Genomic DNA, 22,702 nt, shown 5'->3' on the forward strand with positions numbered 1-22,702 from the left:
ACCACATTCCTGCTTGATTACCCTCATTCATGTCCCCCCAAATTACAATGAGCGATGGAGAGAATCCCAACCATCACCCCTCGACATGAACGCCACCAGCCTCACCCAGAGTGAGAGGAGGGAGAAGGGGACACTCAAACTGTGAGAACGCGAGAAGAAGTGTGTGGGTGGGACAGTCGGTCATTAGTGACAGGTGATGCTGTCTAGGTGTGTGTGTCCTGTGTTTGACTCCGGCACTTATGAAATCGTGCCTTGTGCATGGACGGGGGAAACTGAGCGTGTGTGTGTCACAGGGGATGCCCTGCATTGCGGGATGTCGGTGGGGAATGTCTCAAGTTGGTGAAGTCACACACACACAGCGGGGCGTGTGAGTTTGCCTGTGTGTCTCCATGTTTGTGGATGAGACCCGACAATGTCCCAGCTGTTGACTCGCGGTGGTCCGCCAATCGAGGGACACGGCAACCTGGAGCCATGGGTAAATATGGCACGTCTGTCCTCAAGAACGCACACACACGTCTTCATTTAATCTCTCCAGCATCAGAGCTGATGGGACATAAACACCGACTGCCCTGCATTTGCGGTTCCTCTGCAGCGTGTCATTGGCCATCGTAGGACGATTGGTGACCGGTCGCACAGAGAACAAACGGTCTCCATGCAGCTCACGGCTCTGTTCGTGCTGCGTCCCCCACGTTATTTATCAGACGGGAGGCACGCGGTCCATTTTGAGTTGTGGTACGATCCAAAAGCAGACAGCGCCGCTGCATTGTGGTACCCGAGCCAGGAGAGGGAATTGTGGGTCATGTGCACAGTGCCCCACTGAATGGACACGCAGCAGCAGAATCCACTCCCAGTCGGACTAACCTGGGCGCGTTGGTGCAACTTGTGTATTGCGCACAGTTTCAGTCGTGTAGATGTGCTGAGTGTGTGTGTGAAATGACGTGAGTGTGTGTGTGTGTGTGTGTGTGCGCGCCCGGTTTAAGTATCGTCGCTGTGTCTGTGGCATGCGCTGACCTTCCTCTGTTTCTGCGTCTGTCTGTCTGCCTGACGCACACCCGCACACACACGGGGCTCCTCGCACACAGGTGCTGACAGGACAGCTGGCCGTGTGTGTGTCTGTGTGTGATCCCCCCCCGTCCCCCTGGCTCCAGACTGTGTTTGGCTGCTGCCGATTGTCTAGCTTCAGTACTGTTTTGACATTGTACTTCAGAAGCCCTTCCTAACACCAGGATGATTCTCTACGTGTGTATGTGTGTGTGTGTGTGTGTTTGTGCGCATTTACAGCCAGGAATGTGTGAGGAGTCTGTGAAGCTTTGTAATGCTGTGTTATATGTGCTTATGCTGTGCGTGTGTGCAATATGTGTTTGTGATTGTGATTGGCTGTATCTATCAGAACACACACACACACACACACACACACACACACAAGATGAAGACTTGTTTTCCATGTTTTGTGCCGAGAGATTAATTTCAGCCTGATGTGGTGGCGCATGTGTGTGTGTGTGTGTGTGTGTGTGTGAGAGAGAGGGAGAGATGAAAGCATGTTTTCCTGCCTGTCTGTGTTTCTATAGATATGAGCGAAGAAACACAATAGAGCCGCAGCCAGCAACCTCTCCCCTCCTTCAATCCTCTCCATCCACCGTTCCCTCGCTGCATTTCACAATCAATCTATTCATCACCCAATCATATTTCAACAGGCCGCTGCGAGGGGGGCTGCGCCCTGTGTGTGTGTCGGGTCTTTGATGGTCAGACTGGAGCGTGCCTAATCTGACAGGAGCTGTGGGGGGCGTGTGTGGGGTGGGGTGGGGGGGGACTGACCCCGGCCTGCTACCGACGACCAACCAGCAGACTTAAAAGAGAGCAGGGAGATGACATCATTCCTTTCTCTCACTAACACACATATGTGGGTGTGTGCTTTCATACACACACACACACGCAGGGCATTCAGCACTCGTCCCAGGGCTCCTTACGCCAAGTTTTCTGCTTCTGCTTCTCCTTCCCTCTTTGATGAGGACTGATGATCTGTTTGCGAGCGGGAGGGAGGGAAGGAGAGAAAGAAAGAACGCTGGTGCCGATGGATTAGACACATGTTGAGGGTCTGTCTTCATTCATTCTCTGACATCACACACACACACACACACATACAGGGAAAAAAAATAGTTGTGTGTCCTTGTGTCCTGAGGACTCGGATACAACAAGCCCCCATATGGCCTAACAGTACATCTCAAAGGGCTTTAAAAGATTCTTTGCAGATAACACCCATCCCAAACATGGGCCATTTCAGACAAAAAACAGAAAAACTTTCACTCATATACTGGCGAAGTGGCAGAAATCTTTGGCTGCATCTGAAGATCCCTCAGAGTGTGTGTGCAGTGTGGTACATGGGAAGCATACACAGAGGGCACTAATTTTGAAGGATTATAATAATACACAAATGGATATGTACATATGCACAAGAGTAAATTTATTGTGGCATTCTTTTCATCTTGCATGGAGAAGGTGTTTAGCACTTGTTGGCCCCTTTGCCTTCACTCTGCGGTCCAGCTCACCCCAAACCATCTCGGTTGGGTTCAGGTCCGGTGACTGTGGAGGCCAGGTCTCCACTTTTTGTTAAGTACATAACTCCACACATGTTCATTCATAGTTTTGATGCCTTCAGTGAGAATCTACCAATGTAAATGGTCATGAAAATAAAGAAAACACATTGAACGTGAGGTGTGTTACCTCAGAGTTTCTAGGTGAATGTCTTGATCTGGAGTGGATTCTGGTCATGACCTGGTATAGGTTATGGCTTACTGTGTGTTAATGCTTGGTGTGTATTGTGACCTGGCCTGTGTGTAATGGCCGTGGGTGATGCCTCGAGTGTATGATAACCTGTTGAGTGTTATGACTGGGTGATAATATTGGTGTATTAAACATTAGTGTGTGGTCTCACAGTCTGTGTGTTATTGCCTGGTGTGTGTTAAAAAGTAGTGAGTCTTATAACCTGGGGTGTGTTATGACTTGTAGCATGTAATTGCCTGATGTGTGGCCCTTGTGTGCATTATGGCTTGGTGTGTATAATTACATAGTGTGTGGTATAACCTGGTTTGGGTTATGACCTGGTGTGAGTTATTTCCTAGTGTGTGTTATTGCCTGGGCTGCGTAATAGCTTGGTGTGTGTTATGAGCTGTGTGCTTTATGAGCGCGAGTGTGTATTACGTGTGTGTGTGTTTCAGTGTGAGTTATGACATGGAGTGAGTTATGACCTATTGTGTTATTTCCCTGGCCTGTAGTTTTTTTACGACCTGATGTGTGTTTCTCAGTCCTGTTCCTGGAGCGTCACCTGCCAGAATGTCAAACCTGCACTTCCTCCATCTTCATTATTAGGCTGTTAAGGAGCACCCGAGGTGGCAATTAAGATAAGGCGGCAGGTGGTTCTCCAGCAGCAGGTCCAGTGTGTTATGGCCACTTGTGTATTCACATTGCATGTTGTGTGTTATTGCCTGGTGTGTGCCATGATCAAATAAGTGTGTGTTATGGCCTTCAGGCCAGTCACATGTTGAACTGACTGCTTTCTAGCTTTCTAGATCTTGGATCTCCAGCCCTTTAGTTACCATGATTCTGGCTGGACAGTTTAAACTCACTCCATCTCCCCCCTCCCTCCTCTGTTTCTCTTGACGCTACCAAAACCAAACATGCAGACAGATTATCAGCACATTAACTCTAGAATTCCGACTGGTGAACTGGTCAACTGCAAACACTCCTACTGTGCTACGTCTTACGTAACACCTCCAAAATATCCTCCTTTGTGAGTGTTATACCCTGGTGAGTGTTATGAGCCAGCTTCTTTTATGACCTGGTGTGTGTTATGACCTTGTGTATGTTGTGGCCTGGTGTGTTTGTTATGGCTTGTTGTGTATTATGACCTGTGGTGTGTTATAACCTGCCGTGTGTTATGACCTTGTGTAAGGTATGGCCCGGTGTGTGTTTTATGACCCGGTATGTGTTATTGTAAATAACACATTCTTTGCTCTGTCCCCGGTCTTCTCCCCCCTCCTCCCTCCGTCAATGCGATCTTGCGCTCCCCCTCTTTCCCCCTGACGGTGCTGGCACAGCGCTGAGGCAGTGAGGCGCCAGTGCAGTGAGCCTCTGCTCCCTGGGGAACAATAAAGCAGTGCTTCATAAAAACTTCAAACAGGCCAAGCCCCCCACCCCCCTTTATAGGTGCTTTAAAGGTTTACGAGGGAGGGGGGGCAGCGGGAGGGACTCTACTGATGGAGTAAGCTCCAGCAGGCACACACACACACACACACACACACACACACACACACACACACACACACACAATGCCCACCACCAGCATAAAACAGGTGATTTCTATCTATCTATCTATCTATCTATCTATCTATCTATCTATCTATCTATCTATCTATCTATCTATCTATCTATCTATCTATCTGATGATGATGATGATGATGCGGTTGCAGATTACTGTTGAAGCCTGCAGTGACCTCCCAATCCAGTTTTCAGTGTCATGTGTAGTGGCGCACACACGTACAGAAGGAAAAATTCTGGATCAGCTTTCATCCTTGCCCCTCCCCCAGTGTCTGTGACGTTTGATAAAATATTAAATTATACCAGGATAGGAGATTTGCTGCGTCACTACGAAATCCGATGAGACGCGCGGCTTGTGGAGGAGGCGCGGACAGGCGGACAGACAAAATGAAGGGGGGAACAGGGGGCGGAGGGAGAAGGTGGAAAGATGAAAAAGTCAGTTTGAGTTTCCTTTCAGTGTCAATCACTCCTGCATGGCCTTTTGGGAATGATTTGGGAATGTTTCCTTAAAGTATTTCCAGATATGCCAGCCGCTAAATTTAGCACAGGTCTTCCCGGAGTCTTGGGGCATATAATTAGGAGGTGTGAAAATGCCGGGACAATTCTTAGGTTACTGTCGTTAAACAGTACAGAAGCACACAGAGTGCAGACTGTGTGTGTGTGTGTGTGTATGTGTGTGTGTGTGTGTGTGTGTGTGGTCCTTCTGCATGGCGGCGCACACTCGGGTTTGTTTGTGTATGTGTGTGGTCTAGTTACACGTTGGTGTGTAGTTTTATTTGTTTTGTGTGTGTGTGTGTGTGTGCGAGTGTGTATGTGTGAGAAAGTCACCAGGTTTACACACTTCAGGGCTTCGTGCGACAACTTGAATGTTACTCTACAAGTGTGCCTGTATGTGTGTGTAAGTTGTTGCATGTGTAATGTAGCGGTGAGGGAGTGTGTATATGTGTGTGTGCTTAGGAGGAAAGTATCCGTTGACAGGCAGACATGCAGTGTTTGATTTCCTCTTGGTGCCAGTGTGTGTGTGATACTCCAGCTCTGCTCAGCAAAAAAACAACCAACAGGAGAAACCAGAAGCAGGCCACTGGCGCAGGCAGCAGAAGATGAAGAAAGGAGAGGAGAAAGAGTGGGAGGAGCTTATCGAGAACATGGGGTGGTTTGCAGAGGGTACATTTTCAGTCGGGGATTTGGTCGCTGTGGATACCGTGGAGCTACTGCTCATTCGCCTACCGATTCCCTAACATGGCCATGCACTTCCTGTTTCGTCAATGGGGTCGGGATGCATGCAGTCAACTTTACAATTTACAATGCAGACAATTGTTAAAAATAGAGAGTTCTTTTAGAATATACATGGATGACAGTCAGAATAAATCATTTTCACGTTGATGCTGCCTCATATTATGGCATAAAATGGGTGGCTGTTGTGTATTTTCACCTCTACTGACTCTACTACTTCATTGAATTAGTCATAAAACCCATGTGTGTGAAGGTGACGTGACCAAACAAAGGGCGTGGTTCTGTTTCGTGCACTCAAACAACAAATCAGTCATAAATAATGTTCATGTTGAATTTTTTTTAATTCTTATTGATACCAGTATGCAAAAAGTAATTGACAAATTTACCACCCAGAAGTATTACAAAATAACAATAAACAAATAAAGACACAGCACAGCTGTTACACACATGCAAAGAAGTATTTTTAGATTTAGCATTCTGAATACATTATGTATTGTAATCACAGAATACATTTATGACAATGTATGCAGTATTCAGCCATCGCTACTTTTTTTGTAATTTGCCCCTGTTCATCGCTGTGGGTCAGAAATCTGACATTTAGGCTATTTATTAGATATTTTACTGCACACAACCATAACCACAATCAGTCACAACATTACCCATTTTACTTCATTTAAACAGAGTTCATTGCCATGGTCCCAACCACACACACCCACACACCATCTCCTCTAAAATAACAAGAGCAACGTACTTCTCTCACTCTGAATGTCAGAAGGTTGTGCTTAATGTAACCAGAAGGTTGGGTCCTTCCATGTGTTGTTTGCGCGCGTATGTTTGTGAGCATTTTCAGCATTTCCTGTTCAATTTTTCACTTTGTTTCAGCTCCTATACTAAGAAACGCTTCAAATAAACTAACCCAGTGCAGCACACTACACACACTCAGGGGTGTAAAACTACTAAATGAAAGAAGGAGCTGGAGAGAAGGACAGAAGTGTACAGCCTCCATTGTTTGTGTGTGTGTGTAATCCTGAACACAGGTTATCTATGGCCAGACAGACAGTGCAGCAATATTGCTTCACTCCGAAATCAGCTTCAATCACTATACCTTCATTTCTCTTCAACGTTTGCAGCTTCGGAAGGCTCCTGATGGAAAATGAGGGAAGGATAACGGGATGCAGGAATACTGGGATGCTGTGTGCAGTGCATTAGTTTGGTGAAACATACATATATGCATGGAGAAGAAGAATGAATAGCAATGATGAGTCAAGGATTGTCAGTGTGTGTGTGTGTGTTGGTGTGCGTGTGTGTGAGAGCGAGAGAGAATCTCACACACAGACAACCGAACAGACTGAGTGACATCAGTCACAGACGGCAGAGTCTGTGGATGGTGTTAAACACCGACAAAAGATGTGTGACTGCGAGCATGTGTTAGACGGTGGTGGCTCTGCTGTGCTGCATGGCAAGCGGCGAGTACTCTTTGATGCGCACACACAGCCGCCCGCGGCTCCAGGGGTTCTGCAGCAGCAGCGGGCGAAAGTCGTCTCGCAGCCACTTCACCTGCTCCTCCAGCACCAGCACCAGGCCGAAGTGCTCCAGGTGCTCCGGGCCATACACGCGCGCCACGGGGCTGCACGCACACGCGCCTGGCCTGCACTCACAGCCCTCGGGCCCATAGCCACAACACTCGCCGGCACCCAGCAGCTGCTGGGAGACAGCATTCATCTCCTGGACGACCAGCTGGACCATCTCCCGCGCAGAGGTGTCACAGGTCACTCGCAGCTGCATGGAACGGAGACACACATCAGAACCAGCAGTGAGACTTCGCATGGTCCTCCGTGCGGGTTTCTCTCCATATATTTCGTTGATATATGGCAGGTGCATTACATGCCAAAATAACATAAATGTTTAAAATAAATGTTACTGACTGATCTAACGTAGAAACGCATTAAGTGCAATTTAATGGATATGAAAGGTTATTCATGAGTTTCAGGACATGCAATTTGATCTTTTTTTGTTCAGTCTCACAACTTCATTTTCTTGAGAGGTTTTCTTTACTAGGTTTAGAAGTTTTAATTTTATTTAATATAACTGTTATTTAATATAACTTTTTGAATGGATTTATTCTGTTGCTAGATGCAATGTTATTTTTTTAGCAGCTAGCGGTACATCTGTCAGTGATAGACGATTTTCATATTAGCATCCATCTGTGCATTCTGCAATTGTCAGAAACAAAGATCTTGCATCAAATCATGACATCAAATGCTAGAAAAGTTTGTTATTATCTTGAGATCACAAAATATCAACTTATGCTGAGATAACAAGCAAATAAATCTTAATCAATACAAAAAATTCTAGTCAAATAACTAAAAGTTACAGACTTTGTGAATAAATAATGTTCTGCTTCAGAAAAACTGTCAGTTACATGTTTCAAAGCAACATTATGTTCAATTGTTTTTTAATCATAGTTGGACCTTTCAAATGGAAAAATGATAAAAACAGCCACCTTGACGCTGGTTTCTTTGGGCAGGCCAGTGGGGTATTGTGGGTAAATGCGTAATGTGGTTTGCCAGCTTGAGTTGGAAGGGCTTGAAGAACGAGCAGAAAGTCGCTGTACACCACTGTCCGCCGACTGCGCACGAAGGGGACGGGGGCGGGGCTTGTGGGCAGGGCAGAGGTGTTGAGGGGAGGGGCCAGGTGATGATGTATGGATGGTAACAGGCACCGGGTGCTCGAGGCTGCTGGTTCTAACGCAGAGTGCCTGCCGCTTCTCCGTGATCCTTAGCAGCTCAATCTGGCGGCTGGGCAGGATGAAGTCGCTGTCGAACGCTTCGTTGCAGACACTTCGCGCCCGAACTGCTCCCGTCTGCACCACATCTGGCCGTGAGCCTGGCGCCACCCAACCTCCGCCACACACCCCTGGAGACGAGGGCAGCAGGTCCAGCTCCCGTGGGCTCTGAGCTCGACTGGAATCGTAATCGCTGTCCGTGGTGAGGAACACTTCTGAGGAGCCCTCCTCATCTGACAAGCCAGCAACATCTGAGAGGGCCAGGAGAAATGGAAGAGTTCGCTTTCAGTTCTGTTCTCAGATGTAACAAGAATTGAGATGTTTCATCACCATTCATTTCACCTCAGACACAAGCAGACCAGTGCTATATCACTGTAATAATAATCACCCCGGAGATCTGTCACAGCACTCATACAACCCACAATATAAAAGCCTCCTTGATTCAGTTCCGCATATGTCAAATTCTGACTCAGAATGTGCATTTGTGATTGTCTGCATAGACAGAATATTTTATTTCTTCAGTAAGCCGTTCTAGTAATTATCCTGAATGAACTTCAGATTTTGGGAAAAATAGTTGCAAATGTGTTTTAAAGAAGCCATTTCTCATGAACTAAAAGTGAAGTTATTGTCATTGTGGAACACTGCAGCTGTCATGATCCGGTCCGGAAGGGGTGGCGGACCGGAGTTTCACATTAGTCACCTTTATTGTATAAAGCTGCCCTGTTCGTTTCTGTTTGCGGGCGGGTCTTTGTTATGTTACATGTTCACCAGTTACCGGATGTCTTCCCTGTCCTGTTTATCACCGATTAAACCCATGTAACGTGACGTCGTGCGAATGTGTCCTTCTTCCTCGTCATCTCGTCATGCCACCATGGTTTTGACAGCAGCACAACACACGGTGCACACAACAAAATGTGTCACCCTGGGTGAGCAGTGGGCAGCCGTGACAGGCGGGGACGGTACCTTGCTCAGTGGCACCTCGGCGGCTCAGGATTAGAACTGGTTAAGGAAAGTATGCGGCATAAAGAAATACTGATCAGATTTAAGTTTGTGGATGTTTTTTTTCTGCAAACTGCTCAGGAAGAAAAGAAACGAAACAACCTGTGTCCACAGGTTTTGGTTTACTCTAAAATCGCCGCCAAGGTTGTTTAAATGAGTGTGTGTGTGTACCGCATATAGAAAAATTCAGAAAACGTTGTTGGAAATTCATAATAGATTCAGATATGGCTCCACTCCTAGTACGTGGTGCCTCACGGGAAACTCACCCAAGTGCTTTCGGTGGGCATCGGGGGATGGCGGTGGGGAGGGGAGATACTCCGGTGCAGAGGAGGTGGAACGTTGCACTTCCGATGCCTCCTGCGAGAAATCGATGATGCACGACAGAGAGATCCCGCCCACCGGCTGCTTGTAACGAGCGTTCTGCAGAGCGTCCATGATCCAGCGGGAATCCCGCCACAACTCCTCCATTTGCTGTAAACACACACGAACACACACACACACACAAACACATCACAGAGCAGAAATGTGCCGGGATTCACGCTGTCTGGTCATAGCGGCATTAGCTGTGGGAATCCGGAGTAATCAGACATATAAAAAGATTTCTGTACCTGTATGTATTCCTGAACCTGCTGCTGTTTGTTTTTGGCAGCAAACAGCTCTGACTCAGAGAACGCTTCACGCAAAGCTTGCTGGGACATCAGGGACTCCAGACCCAACAAGCCTGAGACGCGGCAGAACTGAGTAATGTAGGCTGAGTTGTACGCTTTAAAGTGAACTGCACAAGACAGGATAGACAAGTGAGGATAATCTGGTATGTGTGTGTGTGTGTGTGTGTGTAAAGAAATGCAGAACTATGTCTATGTGGTGTGTGTCTGTGCATGGGTACACACCAAGCTCGAATATCTGCAGAGGTAGCGTGATGAGGCCGGCTCGGGGGGAGTATGGCTGGTTCTGTCCAGGAGCCGAGCAGACATCCTCACACGGGGGCAACAGCAACAGGAAGGAGACCCCCTCCCCGAACTCACAGACCTCTTGGGTGGAGATACGAAACTCCTGAGCCTGGCAGATAGACAGACAGTGTTTGCTTCAGTTTGTTTTGTGTGTTGTTACAGTGTGTGTGTGTGTGTGTGTGTATGCACCTGCTGTTTGGGGACATTGGTCTGGCTAAGCAGCCCTTGTGCAGCCCAGTGCAGCTCCTGCATGAAGTTGTGTGCAGCACTCTGCTCATCAGTACTCATCTTCTGGACTTCTTCTAACGATCGCACAGCCTGCAACGACTGCCACTCTTCTCTACACACACACACACACACACACACACACACACACGCGCACACACACACACACACACACACACACACACACACACACACAGAGCTTAGTGAGGACCTAATGTAATAAATGTGTTTTATAGATGTATTCGTTTCTGATCAAGGTAGAAAAAAACAAGCTTGCTGACCTGGATACGTGGCCATTGTCACGTATTTTGGCGTGGCAGAGCACATTTGGCAGTTTCTGTGGCACCAGCACTCTGATCTGCTCCACTGTGCTGAAGAACTTAAGGTAGCCTAGATACAGACCAGGAGACAGGAGCGTTCTGCTGCACTGATGGTATGCCAGCTTCTCCTGGTCACACACATACACAGAGTTGCACACAAGCATACATTTCTGTTTGTGACTGACGGTGCAGATTTTCAGAGTTGGGGTTGTGAAGATGAAACCACAGAATATTTCCCAGAGCAGAATAATGAGCCGACAGCAACTTTAGATAAAACAACATCTATATACTACAGATCAGATTCCAACCAAAACCAGAGCAACCTGGACCTGACCAAACACACACAAATGGACACAGACATATATGCACGCGTGCGCACACACACACACACACACACACACACACACACACACACAGAAACCCTAACCAGGCTGTGTTCCATTACTCACACAGAAGCATTTAGAGCTCAACCACAAACTAAACAATTTTCCCTCAAAGATAGACAATTAGACCACAAATGACACCAGGTCAGGACATCCCACCAATCTGTGTGTGTGTGTCTAGACTTCCATACCCCTATCTAATGTTTATTTATCTCAATTAATTGGAGCCACTGGATGTAATTTTTTTTCCTGCACAAGCTTTCTTGTGTTTATTTTGTGTGTGTTTCAGTAGGGAGATGACGGATCATATGTCAGAATTCATCAGTCTGTTCTGTGAAAAGGCTAAAATAAGTTTCAAATAGTTTTAATCCCCCTCTCAGTGATATAAAGTGTCTAAACACTCTCATCATGGTGTTTATACTATGTGCGGTTTGAGTGAAATGTGAGTGTGTGTGTGTTTGACTCACATGCAGTGTGATGAGGAGTATGTCAAGAGCCGTCGGTTCCTCTGGAGAAGACAGACTTTTACGCAGAAACTGCAGCTTGCCGAGGGGTGTCCAGCGCAAGCTCTCAACCCCTCCACACAAGCCCATGTCTCTTAGCAACACCAGCAGAGCATTCCCATGCTTGTCTCTGATTGGCTCAAAATACACCTGACCCATGTCTTGAGTTCCCAGAAGGCTCTGAAACATAAATACCACACAAGATTTGCCGAGGCGGTGGAGGCGGGACAATAGAATCATAGAATGTTTAATAGAGCATATTAAATATATGCATATAACGTAATATTTATTTATTTAATCATATCGGGTGTGTTACGGTGAAGAGTACCTGCAGATGTTCTACAGCCTGCAGCATTTTTAGGCGTGTCTGTAGGGTGCAGGAGCAGGACGACTGGGCAGAGCTGACACACTGCTGCAGCCAGGAAACTTCCTCCCACAGATATGACATCTTGAAACCACAGGGGCCACAGTTGTAAATATTATCACATTCACAGACGCACAGACAAACTCCCAGTCTTTCCCTAATGTGCAGGCCTGTCGTACTTGGGCAATTGCCAAGGCTCCCGAGCTGAAAGGCCCCCCGAGAACAGCCCATTATGTACTTACACTACTACTATTACCCTGCAGTAAAATGCATATTATATATTTGTATTGGAAAAAGGGACCATCTACAAACTACGGCAAGCTGTGTGACACATGCCAACAGATAAGGAAACTTGTCAACAGTGTCACAGAATATACTGTACATTCTGATGCACTGAAAAAAAGGTTTTTGTTTAAAAATGAAAAAATTCTATTAATCTTTTTAACTATGAAATATGGACATGTATTATTTCTCGAATACCAATATGTTTATTCATTTTTTTTCTGCCTAAGAAGTCCACTCAGGTGGTGTTAAACCAACAGAAATATTCACATTAATATTCCTCAAGTAGCAAGCCCTGGATCCGTGTAGGGCCCTCCAAGTCCCTTTGTTTGGGACCCCCGAGAGCCCTGCAAAGGTGCCATCTGGGGAGGTAGAACACCACTAGCATCATCGGGTCACAGGGCTTACTCAGCAGAATAATAATAAACCTTGGTAATAAAAAAAAGACCTTGGTGAACCACAGGAAATCTTGTGTAAGGGAACTGTAGGAGTCGTCGACTTCTACTATGGGAATCTGATCCTCTGGAGTCACCAGAACGTTATCATCTCGATACAGAATGCAGGTCAGATATAAGCCCCTACAGAGTGAAAGATGAGAGGTGGAGTGAGTTGTGTAGATGCCTGGAGTGTGAAGTTATGACCAGAACACACACTCTGTAGCTCCTTCACCTCTTCAGGCTCTTGACGAACTTGCTGCTGGGCTGGAAAAGGTGCCGCAGACTCTTGGACACAGAGTGTTTACGGACATGAGGTGCTGACTTAAACTGATCTGGGAACAGCAGAGCAGTCAGACTGCAACAGTCATTCTTAGCTGGAGCAATTGTGACATCCCACAAACACAAAAATGCATGTCCAACTCAACATGCCGCTGTCCAACTCAACACCATTTTTACTATTTCAAACTGCATGTGTGTGGGACTTTATATCTAAAACTACTGGTTAATCTAAAACACACATGCGTACACTAACACACACACACACACACACACATATTAATTTTAACCACTCCCACCAAAAACAATTAGCCTGTGATAATCAATAAATGTGTGTGTATCTTTTACCATGGCAAGCACACTGGCGGTGACCATCTCTGATCTGGGAGAAAAGTTTCTCAAGTGCCTCCTTTTGACCTCTCTGGCGTGGCAAACGTCCATCCACGTCTCTCCAACCTACACACATGCACACACACACACAGACTAATGAAGTGAGAAGGAGGGGCTACAGAGAAGATTTAGTGCTTAATCTGCTGTCTGAATTGGTTTTTATAAACCACCCTGTTTGGAAATTTCAGACCTTTCTCAGTGTCACAGCTCCTGCTGCACTGCTCCCACCAAATGAGCAGAGGAAAGGTTTGTGTGTGTGTGTGTGTGTGAGTGTGTGTGTGTGGCTGAGCTGAAATGCAGTAGTCGCAGGGATTCTGTATGAGAACATTCATTATTTCAGATATTTCAGACACACTAACACACAGCTCAGTAAGAGACCTCTGTGTTTACATTTAGAGAAACATGCCACACATCTGGCCCCACCCAACTCTTAGGGATAAACAGAGTGAACCAACACACGAACATACACACATGCAAACACACACAGCTGGCGGTGTCTAACATGTTTATTAAAAATGCCTACATACTTCTGCGGAACAAGACTTTTCTAGGGCAAATCCTAACTTACACCACCAAACCTCAAGAACCGAAACAACAAGTACTCACACACACATACACACAGACGGCATGGGGGGGTAAACAGAGCAAGATGATGTGGTGGTGATAAGACACAGGAGTGTCTTGGTTCCCTGTGTTCCCATGAGAGGAGAGGGGCACAACCACAGCCTTCAGCCTGAGCAAAACATTAAAGAGGGAGCAAGGGAGAGAGGGTGTGTGTGTATTTAAATGAGCATCTGTTTGTGTGAATGAGTGAATAAGTGTGTGTGTGAAAGTCACTGAAGCTATGAGAGTGTATTTGTGTGTGTGTGTGTGTGTTCATAAAAGCTGCAGTGTCTGCTTCTTTATAGCTTCTCACAGACATGCAAATATTTCCAGTTGGAACAGAAATGGAAAACACAAACACACACAGCTAAATTAGCAAGCAATAATCACTCTCTCTCTCACACACACACACACACACACACACACACACACACACACTCAAATGGAAACACAAACACTTACTAACAAAATTAGAATTTTTGGGTAAGTTCTTTGTCACAAACAAGAGCTAGCCTCCTCTCTCTCTCTCTCTCTCTCTCTCTCTCTCTCTCTCTCTCACACACACACACACACACACACACACACACACACACACACACACAGTGCATTCATAGCTACATATTTATTGCAAAATCAGGCTGGGTAAACACACACACACACACATACAGAGACACACAGAACAGCCACTGTGTAAATGCCACTTGACAACATAATGAGGTCAATCTCAGAGTCTGACTACATTTCCCAGAAGCCCATGCTCAATGTGAACTGGAATGACCTGTACGCATCAGTGAAGGAAACAGAAACTTCTGACATCAATAATAAATAAAAAAAAGAATTCCAAAGTAAATCCTGGTCTGTCCTGAGACGGGTGTGAATTTCTGGAGAGGCGGACATCAGGCTGTACTGTAATCGGAGTGTCCATGGTACAGGACTGTGGTTTGCCTTTAGGAAGACAGTGCCACGGGTCGCTCAGTACACATTTCAGTATTAGGCTCTATGTGGAAAAACACTGAAGGTGAAAAGCTATGAAAGGTCTACAGTGTGGCGTGGTCACTATGTGTCTGTTCTCCTCTGACTGGTCACACTGGCTATGGTGGTGTCAGATGTCTGATTCCCACTCTGACTATCTGATTGGATTCTTTCACTGGGTGGTTCTGATGCAAGTAAACAGCTTGTAGCATGTGTGTGTGTTAGAAAACTCACTGGAAGGAGCAGCACAGGCAGGTACAGCCATCTGAACAGGACCCCAACCCTTCATGTTATGTGCTGATACCTGCACGTAGTAATATGTACCCTGAAACACACACACACACACACACACACACACACACACACACACACACACACACACACACACATACACACACGCACAAAGACAAAGTTAAATGTTGATTCTCTAAATCTCTGCATTAACACATTAAATTGTGGCCATAAGCTTTCCCATGGCAAAATACTGCCCACATCTGAGCTGACACAAATAATACAAACCACATCTATAAATATGCACCCCCCCACCCACAAACACACACGCTCACAGATAAAACACAGTTGTAAAGAGCAGCATCCTGCCTGGCTAGAGTAAGTGTCATTTTCTCAACAGTAAATAGCTGCTTGCGTAGAGGGAGGACTTCTGTTTTCTCACATTGCCTTCCTGAAAACACAAGGACAGGCTGAGGACAGGCTGAGGACAGGCTGAGGACAGGCGAGTCAGGCGAGCAGTGGTGGCCTAGTGGTTAAGCAAAGTACCGTCACCACACACTGCTCCCCGGGCGCCTGTCATGGTGACCCACTGATCACCAAGGGTGATGGTTAAAAGCAGATGACACACTTTGTTGTGTCACCGTGTGTAGTGTATCATAATGACAATCACTTTACTTTCACAAAAGCCCTCTGTCTTTATGAAGAGAATGGTGGCCTCAGCAGCTTCATTATAGGTGGCACCACTAAACTCCTGTTACAGAATTGAGTGGATGCTGAGAAATGATCCCCAATTTGTCAGATATTTGACACTTCTTATAGACAGCAAATATTTTCCTGACTGCAGCAGTTCATTTGAATCAAACATTCTCTAAGAAATTCCATTATAATTTTTGTTTTACTTAGTAAAGATATTTTACAATACCTAAAATGTATATTATAAGAAATTACCTTGATATTTCAGTTTATGAATCTCTAACATTTTATGGTAGGTTCAATGTTTACTGTAACTCTAACCTGTAACACACACACACACACACACACACACACACACGATATAATACTCACAGCCACCAAACTGATGATGTCACACTGATGTTGTGTGATGTCCTCAATCAGCATCTCTCCTAGAAGTGGACTGAAGGAAGGAGACAAACTCCATCCAACTAAATACAAGCACACAAACACACATCATGAGGACCACAGTAATAACTAACATCTACAATGATGTGTAACTACTAGATGTTTTGCAAATGAACAATTGTCCTAGTGGGCTCAAGCAAAATGACCCTACATGATAAAAATCTGTGATATAAAGTGCCTATTACATATATTTATATGATAAAAAATCAATTATGAGTGTGAGGCAGACCTTTGTACTTGGTGACCGTGGCTGAGTTGACACACAGCGGCTCCTGGAACTGCACTCTGAGGCTGCTGCTGCTGCTGACTGACAGACAGACTTTACTTGGGGCATCAGGAGGACCTGAAACAATGCATGACCATGTGTATTTATTAGCCCAAGATGGAAATAAGAAATACACAAACTGAAGCATTTGTAGTATCTACTGTAAGGTGCATTGGAGTAGCCAACAAACTGCCTCTGCATACACCTGACCTGCAGGTTTGCCTCTTCAAAACTGCATGTAGACCACATGGTTTTATAGACTACCGAAATGAGTCTGTACCATATTATTCTTAGGTGAATCCTTTGTTATTCATAACTATTTAGAATTTCATGACAAAAATATTTATTAATTTCACAATAGATGCACTTAAATGCACATATAGAAACAGTTAAATATGGACATTATATTTAACATTCGTCACTGTGTTGTGCAGGTGAAGGCAGGGGTGAACAAGGTGTGGGGTTATGTTTATACATTAGTGAAAGTGAAACGATTGTCATTGTGAAACACTGCAGCACAGCACATGGTGACACAACGAAATGTGTCCTCTGCTTTTAACCATCACCCTTGGGGAGCCTGGGGAGCAGTGTGAGGGGACGGTGTTTTGCTCGAACCGGCAACCTTCTGATTACGGGGCTGCTTACTTAACCACTAGGCCACCACTGCCCCAAGTGCCTACATTAGAGATAATAACAATATATTATAGGAATAATATATCAATTATATATTCCTTAAGGCTCTACCTAAGTAATGATGCCTTGGGTCTGAATTGTTGTTTTTTTACTTGCACCACTTTTTGAACAATGACAGTGGCTGATGAGAAAGGTTAGCGACTGTTACTTCATTTCTAATGGTGTGCATTGGCGTGTGTGTACATACAAACATATAAAGAGTCATGCAATTGAATCTACATTTGGCTCACTTGAGTGATGGAATCCTGTTTCCATTCGCCTATAGAGGCGAAGTTTCCATTCCCAGGCTTTGAGCTCCTCTCTCTCATCTGGCCCCTCCCCTGTCACACGAGAAACGAGCTCGGCGACGCGTTGCTCTGCCTCCCGGACCAACGTTTCTAGGTGTATGGCCCGACCTTCCAAACTCACAACTGCGCAGAAAACAACAGCTTGATTTAACATCACACTCAGACAATAATTACTCAACCCGTTGTGATCCCTGGCTGTCATCCCCACCCTCAAAGAACAACAGCTGACAGCACCAGGAGGAGCTAAGGCGCACAGAGAACCACAGTAAAAACAACAGAAAGATGGAGAGCCGCAAACCAAAATGAATAACCACAGACACAAAATATCAGACAGAGCAGACAAAAAAAAAGAACCCCAGACAGAGATCCATAGACACAGATACTTAAATTCGTTAACAAGATTCATTTATGAGTACTGAGAATAATATGCGCTGATGCCGTCTAGAAACATAAGGAGTGTATTTGTACAGTCCTTTACTGTGTGTCTATCATTCGTTCATTCATTTGTGTGTGTCTGCCAGCACTTCAGCATTAGTGCTCCCACAATATGGTCCCAATATGGTTGACTGTTACCCAAGACATCAGATACAGTTGATTTTGCTTTGATGAAGAGATTGAGATTTTGGCAAAGACGACATCACATACACACATATATGAAAACACACACTTTGGAACAGTTAGACTTCTGTTCTAAGAAAAGGTTTGCGAATGATTTCCTCTTCAGGCGTGTGTGTGTGAATCATTGTGTGTGTCTGCTTTCATCTGTGATGTCAGTTCTGATCAGATGGTGTTTGATTAGATCTTTTAAAATGGCGTGGTGTTTGTGGAGTTTGCGTGTGCTCTGTGCTCGATTCTTATTTATTGTCTTCATTATGAACAATGGAACATGTATGAGCAAATGCATCGTTCTCACTAAACCACAAAACTTTGGCCTTAAATTTGGTAATATCATGATAATAATAAACTACACATGTAATTGTATTTTCCTTTGAAATTCTTCAGCAATTCTCGACTCCAGTCCTGAGGACCCCCACCCCCACCCGCCCAGGAGCAAAATTCAGAATCACTGACAAAGGAAGAAGAGGGTGGTAGTAGCCTAGTGAACCACTAGACCCAGGTTCAAATCCCACTTACTACTATTGTGCCCCTGAGCAAGACACTTAACCCTAAGTTGCACCAGGAGGGGACTGTCCCTGTCACTACTGATTGTAAGGTGCTCTGGATAAGGGTGTCTGATAAATGCTGTAAATGTAAATGTAAGAAGAAGGACAAAAGTGTGTGTTTTGCTTCAGTTATGGCAGAAACTGACAGTGTGGGCTTTCCTTGGCGCCAGCGCACAATAGCAGCTTTGCCATCGGCGTGTTGTTGGTCATGATGGCAATGTCGAGTGGAAGCAGGCCCTCGCTATTGGGAGTGTTCAGGTCCAGCTCCTCTGGGCTGAAATGGGACAGGAGGCTTTGAACCATGTCCAGGTCCTGATGTTCCACCGCCTCAAATAGGGCCTCTGCTCCCTGGAACTGTGCCACAGACATCAGTGTTAACACACACATAACAAAGATGAATTAAAATGTAACAGCAGGATGTATTATGAGTATATGTGAGTCTTTATATGTGCGTGCATAGGTGTGTGTGCATCTGCTTGCTTTCCCCACCACACTGGACTTGCATAGACGGTCCTTATCTCGTCCAGAAAGCGCATTGTCCTCCAGCCCTGTTGTTCCCACACGGAACTTTCCAGAGAGATTCCGGTACAGGCGACGTGCTGCACTTGGTGATGAAACACTGGAGGTCTTGCGTTGAGAGGGGAGGGGCTCAGGAGCCTGTGTCATCCTTACTGACTCTGCCCTAAATAACAGCAAGACATAAGATATTGACTTTTATGAAATTCATAAACATGAATAAACAAATTACATATACATTAAATAATTCATAAATAATGCAGCGCAAAGTGCTTATTGCAAAGAAAATAGTAATAAAATTGTGCTATGCTAACAAATCAATAAAGTTTACACAAAATTTAAATACAAATAAGGATCAAATAAAATAATAACAAAACACACAGTTAAATAAGATAACGACATGGAACATGCTGAACATGCCATTCTCAGGGTCGTGGTTTCAAGCCCTGCTGAACAAATTCCTCAAACATTCCTTTAACTTGGTGAATTTAAGATGATTCTGGTTCAAAGCTGACACTCTTCCCCAGAGCATGGTAGTGCAGTGATCATGTGACTGTTGCTCTACTTTGCCAAATCACGTTACTGTAGCTGAGTGTCATGTGACTGAATCAGGAGACCTGCTCCACAATAATTGCTCACCTGTCATGGTGATCCTTCCACCTCACACTGATCAAGATTTTTAAAAATGTGACATTTTTCTGTGAGAAAGGTATTTCAGTGTCTGTGTAAATGTGGACATATATATTGATGTTACACACAGAAAGACACAAAGTTGTCAATATAATCAATTGCTGGTGATAATCACAACGTCTGTACAGATGCATGGCTCATCAGCGAAAGACTTTACATATTCCAATTTACCTGCATTTTAAAACACAGTTTACAAAATAATTTTATAAAAAGAAAGATGATTTAAATACATAACTGCACAAAACTGAATAACATATAATGAAATTGAAAAATAATGTAATTACAAATGTCAAATAATGAAAGTTAAAGATGCTGCTGTAGGAGACTTAATTGATTTATTATATTTTTATCCTATTACACGTACACTTTTTCCTCAAATTATTAAAGCGCGTTTGACTCCATGTAGAGTGGTGGGTGCCTAGTGGGTAAGACACTCGTCTATGAACCAGAAAACACAGGTTCATACTACCATTTACTTACTACCATTGTGTCCCTGAGCAAGACACTTAACCCTGAGTGTCTCCAGGGGGACTGTCCCTGTAACTAATGATTGTAAGTCGCTCTGGACGAAAGGCGTCCGATGAATGCCGTAAATGTAGATGTATGCTCACAAAAAAACTTTTCCTTTAGCCTATGCAATAAGTGTTTACTTTGTGTCCTGGCTATACTTTGTGTGTTTTTCATCTATGTGTGCAGCACCATAATTTAGTTTTGTTTGTACCTGTACACATGAAATATGCAGATTTTATACATTATTGCAAACTGGAATAATAATGAATATTATTAATAATAACAACTATGTCAGACTAATGCATTTTGGACACATATTGTCATTGATGTTGGATTGGGATTATATAAAACTCCCCGCAATGGGATACATAAGACATGAACAAAGAAACAGGCAATTGGGACTGTAGGACTTCATACTGAATTTAGTTCTGAATCATGTTACTGAAGGTCAGGATAAACTGCTGTGGTTTAAGAGGCTCCTTCTGATTTTATTATTTATGAAATGAAGCTGAATGAGGAAGGGACACGCGGGCCGTGGGATCAGGGACACTCGGAGCTTCCTATCTTGGCATCTGTGGCATGTAGGCACTGCCTTCTGGACTGATCCTAATGGAATGCCTTAGAAGAGTGTGGGAGTATGTGTGTGTGTGTGCATGTGTGTGTTGGACTGAGCCATTTGTAGTGGGTATGAGTCTGCTCAGTGACAAACACACCTGCTGTGCTGCAGACAGGGGTGTCAGTAGCGGCTGAGAAGAAAAAATGAAAGAGACAGGGGATGTAGAGAGGTGGAGATCTGGGCAAAGTACAAACCTCCCTTAGGAGGGGAACAAACTACAGACAATTGATTAAAAGAAGGTGATAAAAGATACACAAAAGTAGATGAGGGAGAAATTATATATTATAAATATATTTAAATTATTTATATATCAACCACTGCCCCATATAGAAAGGGCTGGAACCATGGAAACAACTTTAGAAGGTAAATATTCATATAGATACAGTATATGAACATTAATTTAATAGTAACTTAAGAATGTCACTGTGAGATATTTGTGACACATGTGGTTGCCTGATCTGTGCTATCTGGCCAATAAGTTTGTGGAAGACACATTCTGAGCACAACGAGAGATGAGAAATGATGATTGATCAAATTTGCAGAAAGACTACAATGGTCTGACAAAATAGCAAGAATTGCTGTACTGTAAGGTTGCTCAAGGTTGCTGACAATTCATAGGGTTTCTTGTTGAATTTGTGTTGTGAATTATTGTCACAAAATCCCAGCGGGACAGATGTGACAATCTCATCATATGCATGATAATGTACCTCGTCACATCAGCATTTTAAATATGATGGGCAATGTGGTTCACATCATAATGCGTTTATAATTTTTACATTTATTACAACATCATCATGTGTAGATCCAATGTAGATCTGGCTGAATATTACATTTACAGCATTTATCAGACGCCCTTATCCAGAGAATATTAAATTGACTGGATGGTACAGGTAGTGCTTGTCACATGTACTGACCTCAGTAACCATAGTAACCTGCTGAAAGGGTAGCACACTATGCAGTACATTGGCTAAATGGATGTTTAATATTGTTAAAAAATTAAAGACACGAGACAAAAGGAAACAGAGTTCAACATTATTTGCTGGTGATCAAAATGGACATATGATCCAAACAGCATGTGGTCACTACAGTGCATCACTTACAAACAGAGCTTGGACACTTCTCAGAGTTCTCATAATAGTGCTCTTATTTTGGTCTTCCTGGTGGGCTGCTGCAGCAGGTATGTGGAAAAGCTTTCCCAGCAGCAGATAAAAGTGGGATATATTTGTTCCCTACAGATCAGTTTCAAAGAGAACAGCAATCCTGTAGGATTACGCCTCTTACACACACACAAAAGTAGCATGAGAGAGAGCGGAGAGATGTATATATAGAGGGAGATGAAAGAGAAAGCAGGGATAGAAGGAAAGACGGAGAGAAGAGGAGATGGAAAGAGGGAGGGAGAAAGAAAGACAAAGGGACGAGGAGTGCCACATGCTAGCAGCCCCTCTCAGCACTCCATTAGTCTCACACACACACACACACACACACACACACACACACACACTCACACACATTCTGTCTCACATCACACATGCAAACATATACACAAAATATCCAC

At 44.5% G+C, this 22,702-nt stretch overlaps 1 protein-coding gene across 6 annotated transcripts in view; it reads right to left on the reverse strand.

Annotated features, from left to right (window-relative positions):
- Positions 1 to 5,869: 5,869 nt before the first annotated feature.
- The window catches only part of ankfn1b (ankyrin repeat and fibronectin type III domain containing 1b), a 51,011-nt gene continuing 34,178 nt past the window's right edge, over positions 5,870 to 22,702 (reverse strand). For all 6 annotated transcript variants that reach the window (XM_028990022.1, XM_028990021.1, XM_028990020.1 and 3 more), the window contains 18 exons: positions 19,305 to 19,497; positions 18,962 to 19,169; positions 17,596 to 17,775; positions 16,637 to 16,750; positions 16,333 to 16,430; positions 15,271 to 15,361; positions 13,420 to 13,527; positions 13,028 to 13,127; positions 12,807 to 12,936; positions 12,041 to 12,160; positions 11,677 to 11,892; positions 10,788 to 10,954; positions 10,471 to 10,621; positions 10,222 to 10,390; positions 9,940 to 10,106; positions 9,598 to 9,802; positions 8,051 to 8,583; positions 5,870 to 7,326 (listed from right to left, as the gene is read on the reverse strand). In XM_028990022.1, the coding sequence (XP_028845855.1) occupies positions 6,976 to 7,326; positions 8,051 to 8,583; positions 9,598 to 9,802; positions 9,940 to 10,106; positions 10,222 to 10,390; positions 10,471 to 10,621; positions 10,788 to 10,954; positions 11,677 to 11,892; positions 12,041 to 12,160; positions 12,807 to 12,936; positions 13,028 to 13,127; positions 13,420 to 13,527; positions 15,271 to 15,361; positions 16,333 to 16,430; positions 16,637 to 16,750; positions 17,596 to 17,775; positions 18,962 to 19,169; positions 19,305 to 19,497 (3,301 nt within the window). In that variant the 3' untranslated portion in view covers positions 5,870 to 6,975. The remainder of the gene's footprint in view (positions 7,327 to 8,050; positions 8,584 to 9,597; positions 9,803 to 9,939; positions 10,107 to 10,221; positions 10,391 to 10,470; positions 10,622 to 10,787; positions 10,955 to 11,676; positions 11,893 to 12,040; positions 12,161 to 12,806; positions 12,937 to 13,027; positions 13,128 to 13,419; positions 13,528 to 15,270; positions 15,362 to 16,332; positions 16,431 to 16,636; positions 16,751 to 17,595; positions 17,776 to 18,961; positions 19,170 to 19,304; positions 19,498 to 22,702) is intronic.

Source organism: Denticeps clupeoides, chromosome 8 (assembly GCF_900700375.1).
Source record: "Denticeps clupeoides chromosome 8, fDenClu1.1, whole genome shotgun sequence".
Taxonomy (NCBI): Eukaryota; Metazoa; Chordata; class Actinopteri; order Clupeiformes; family Denticipitidae; genus Denticeps; species Denticeps clupeoides.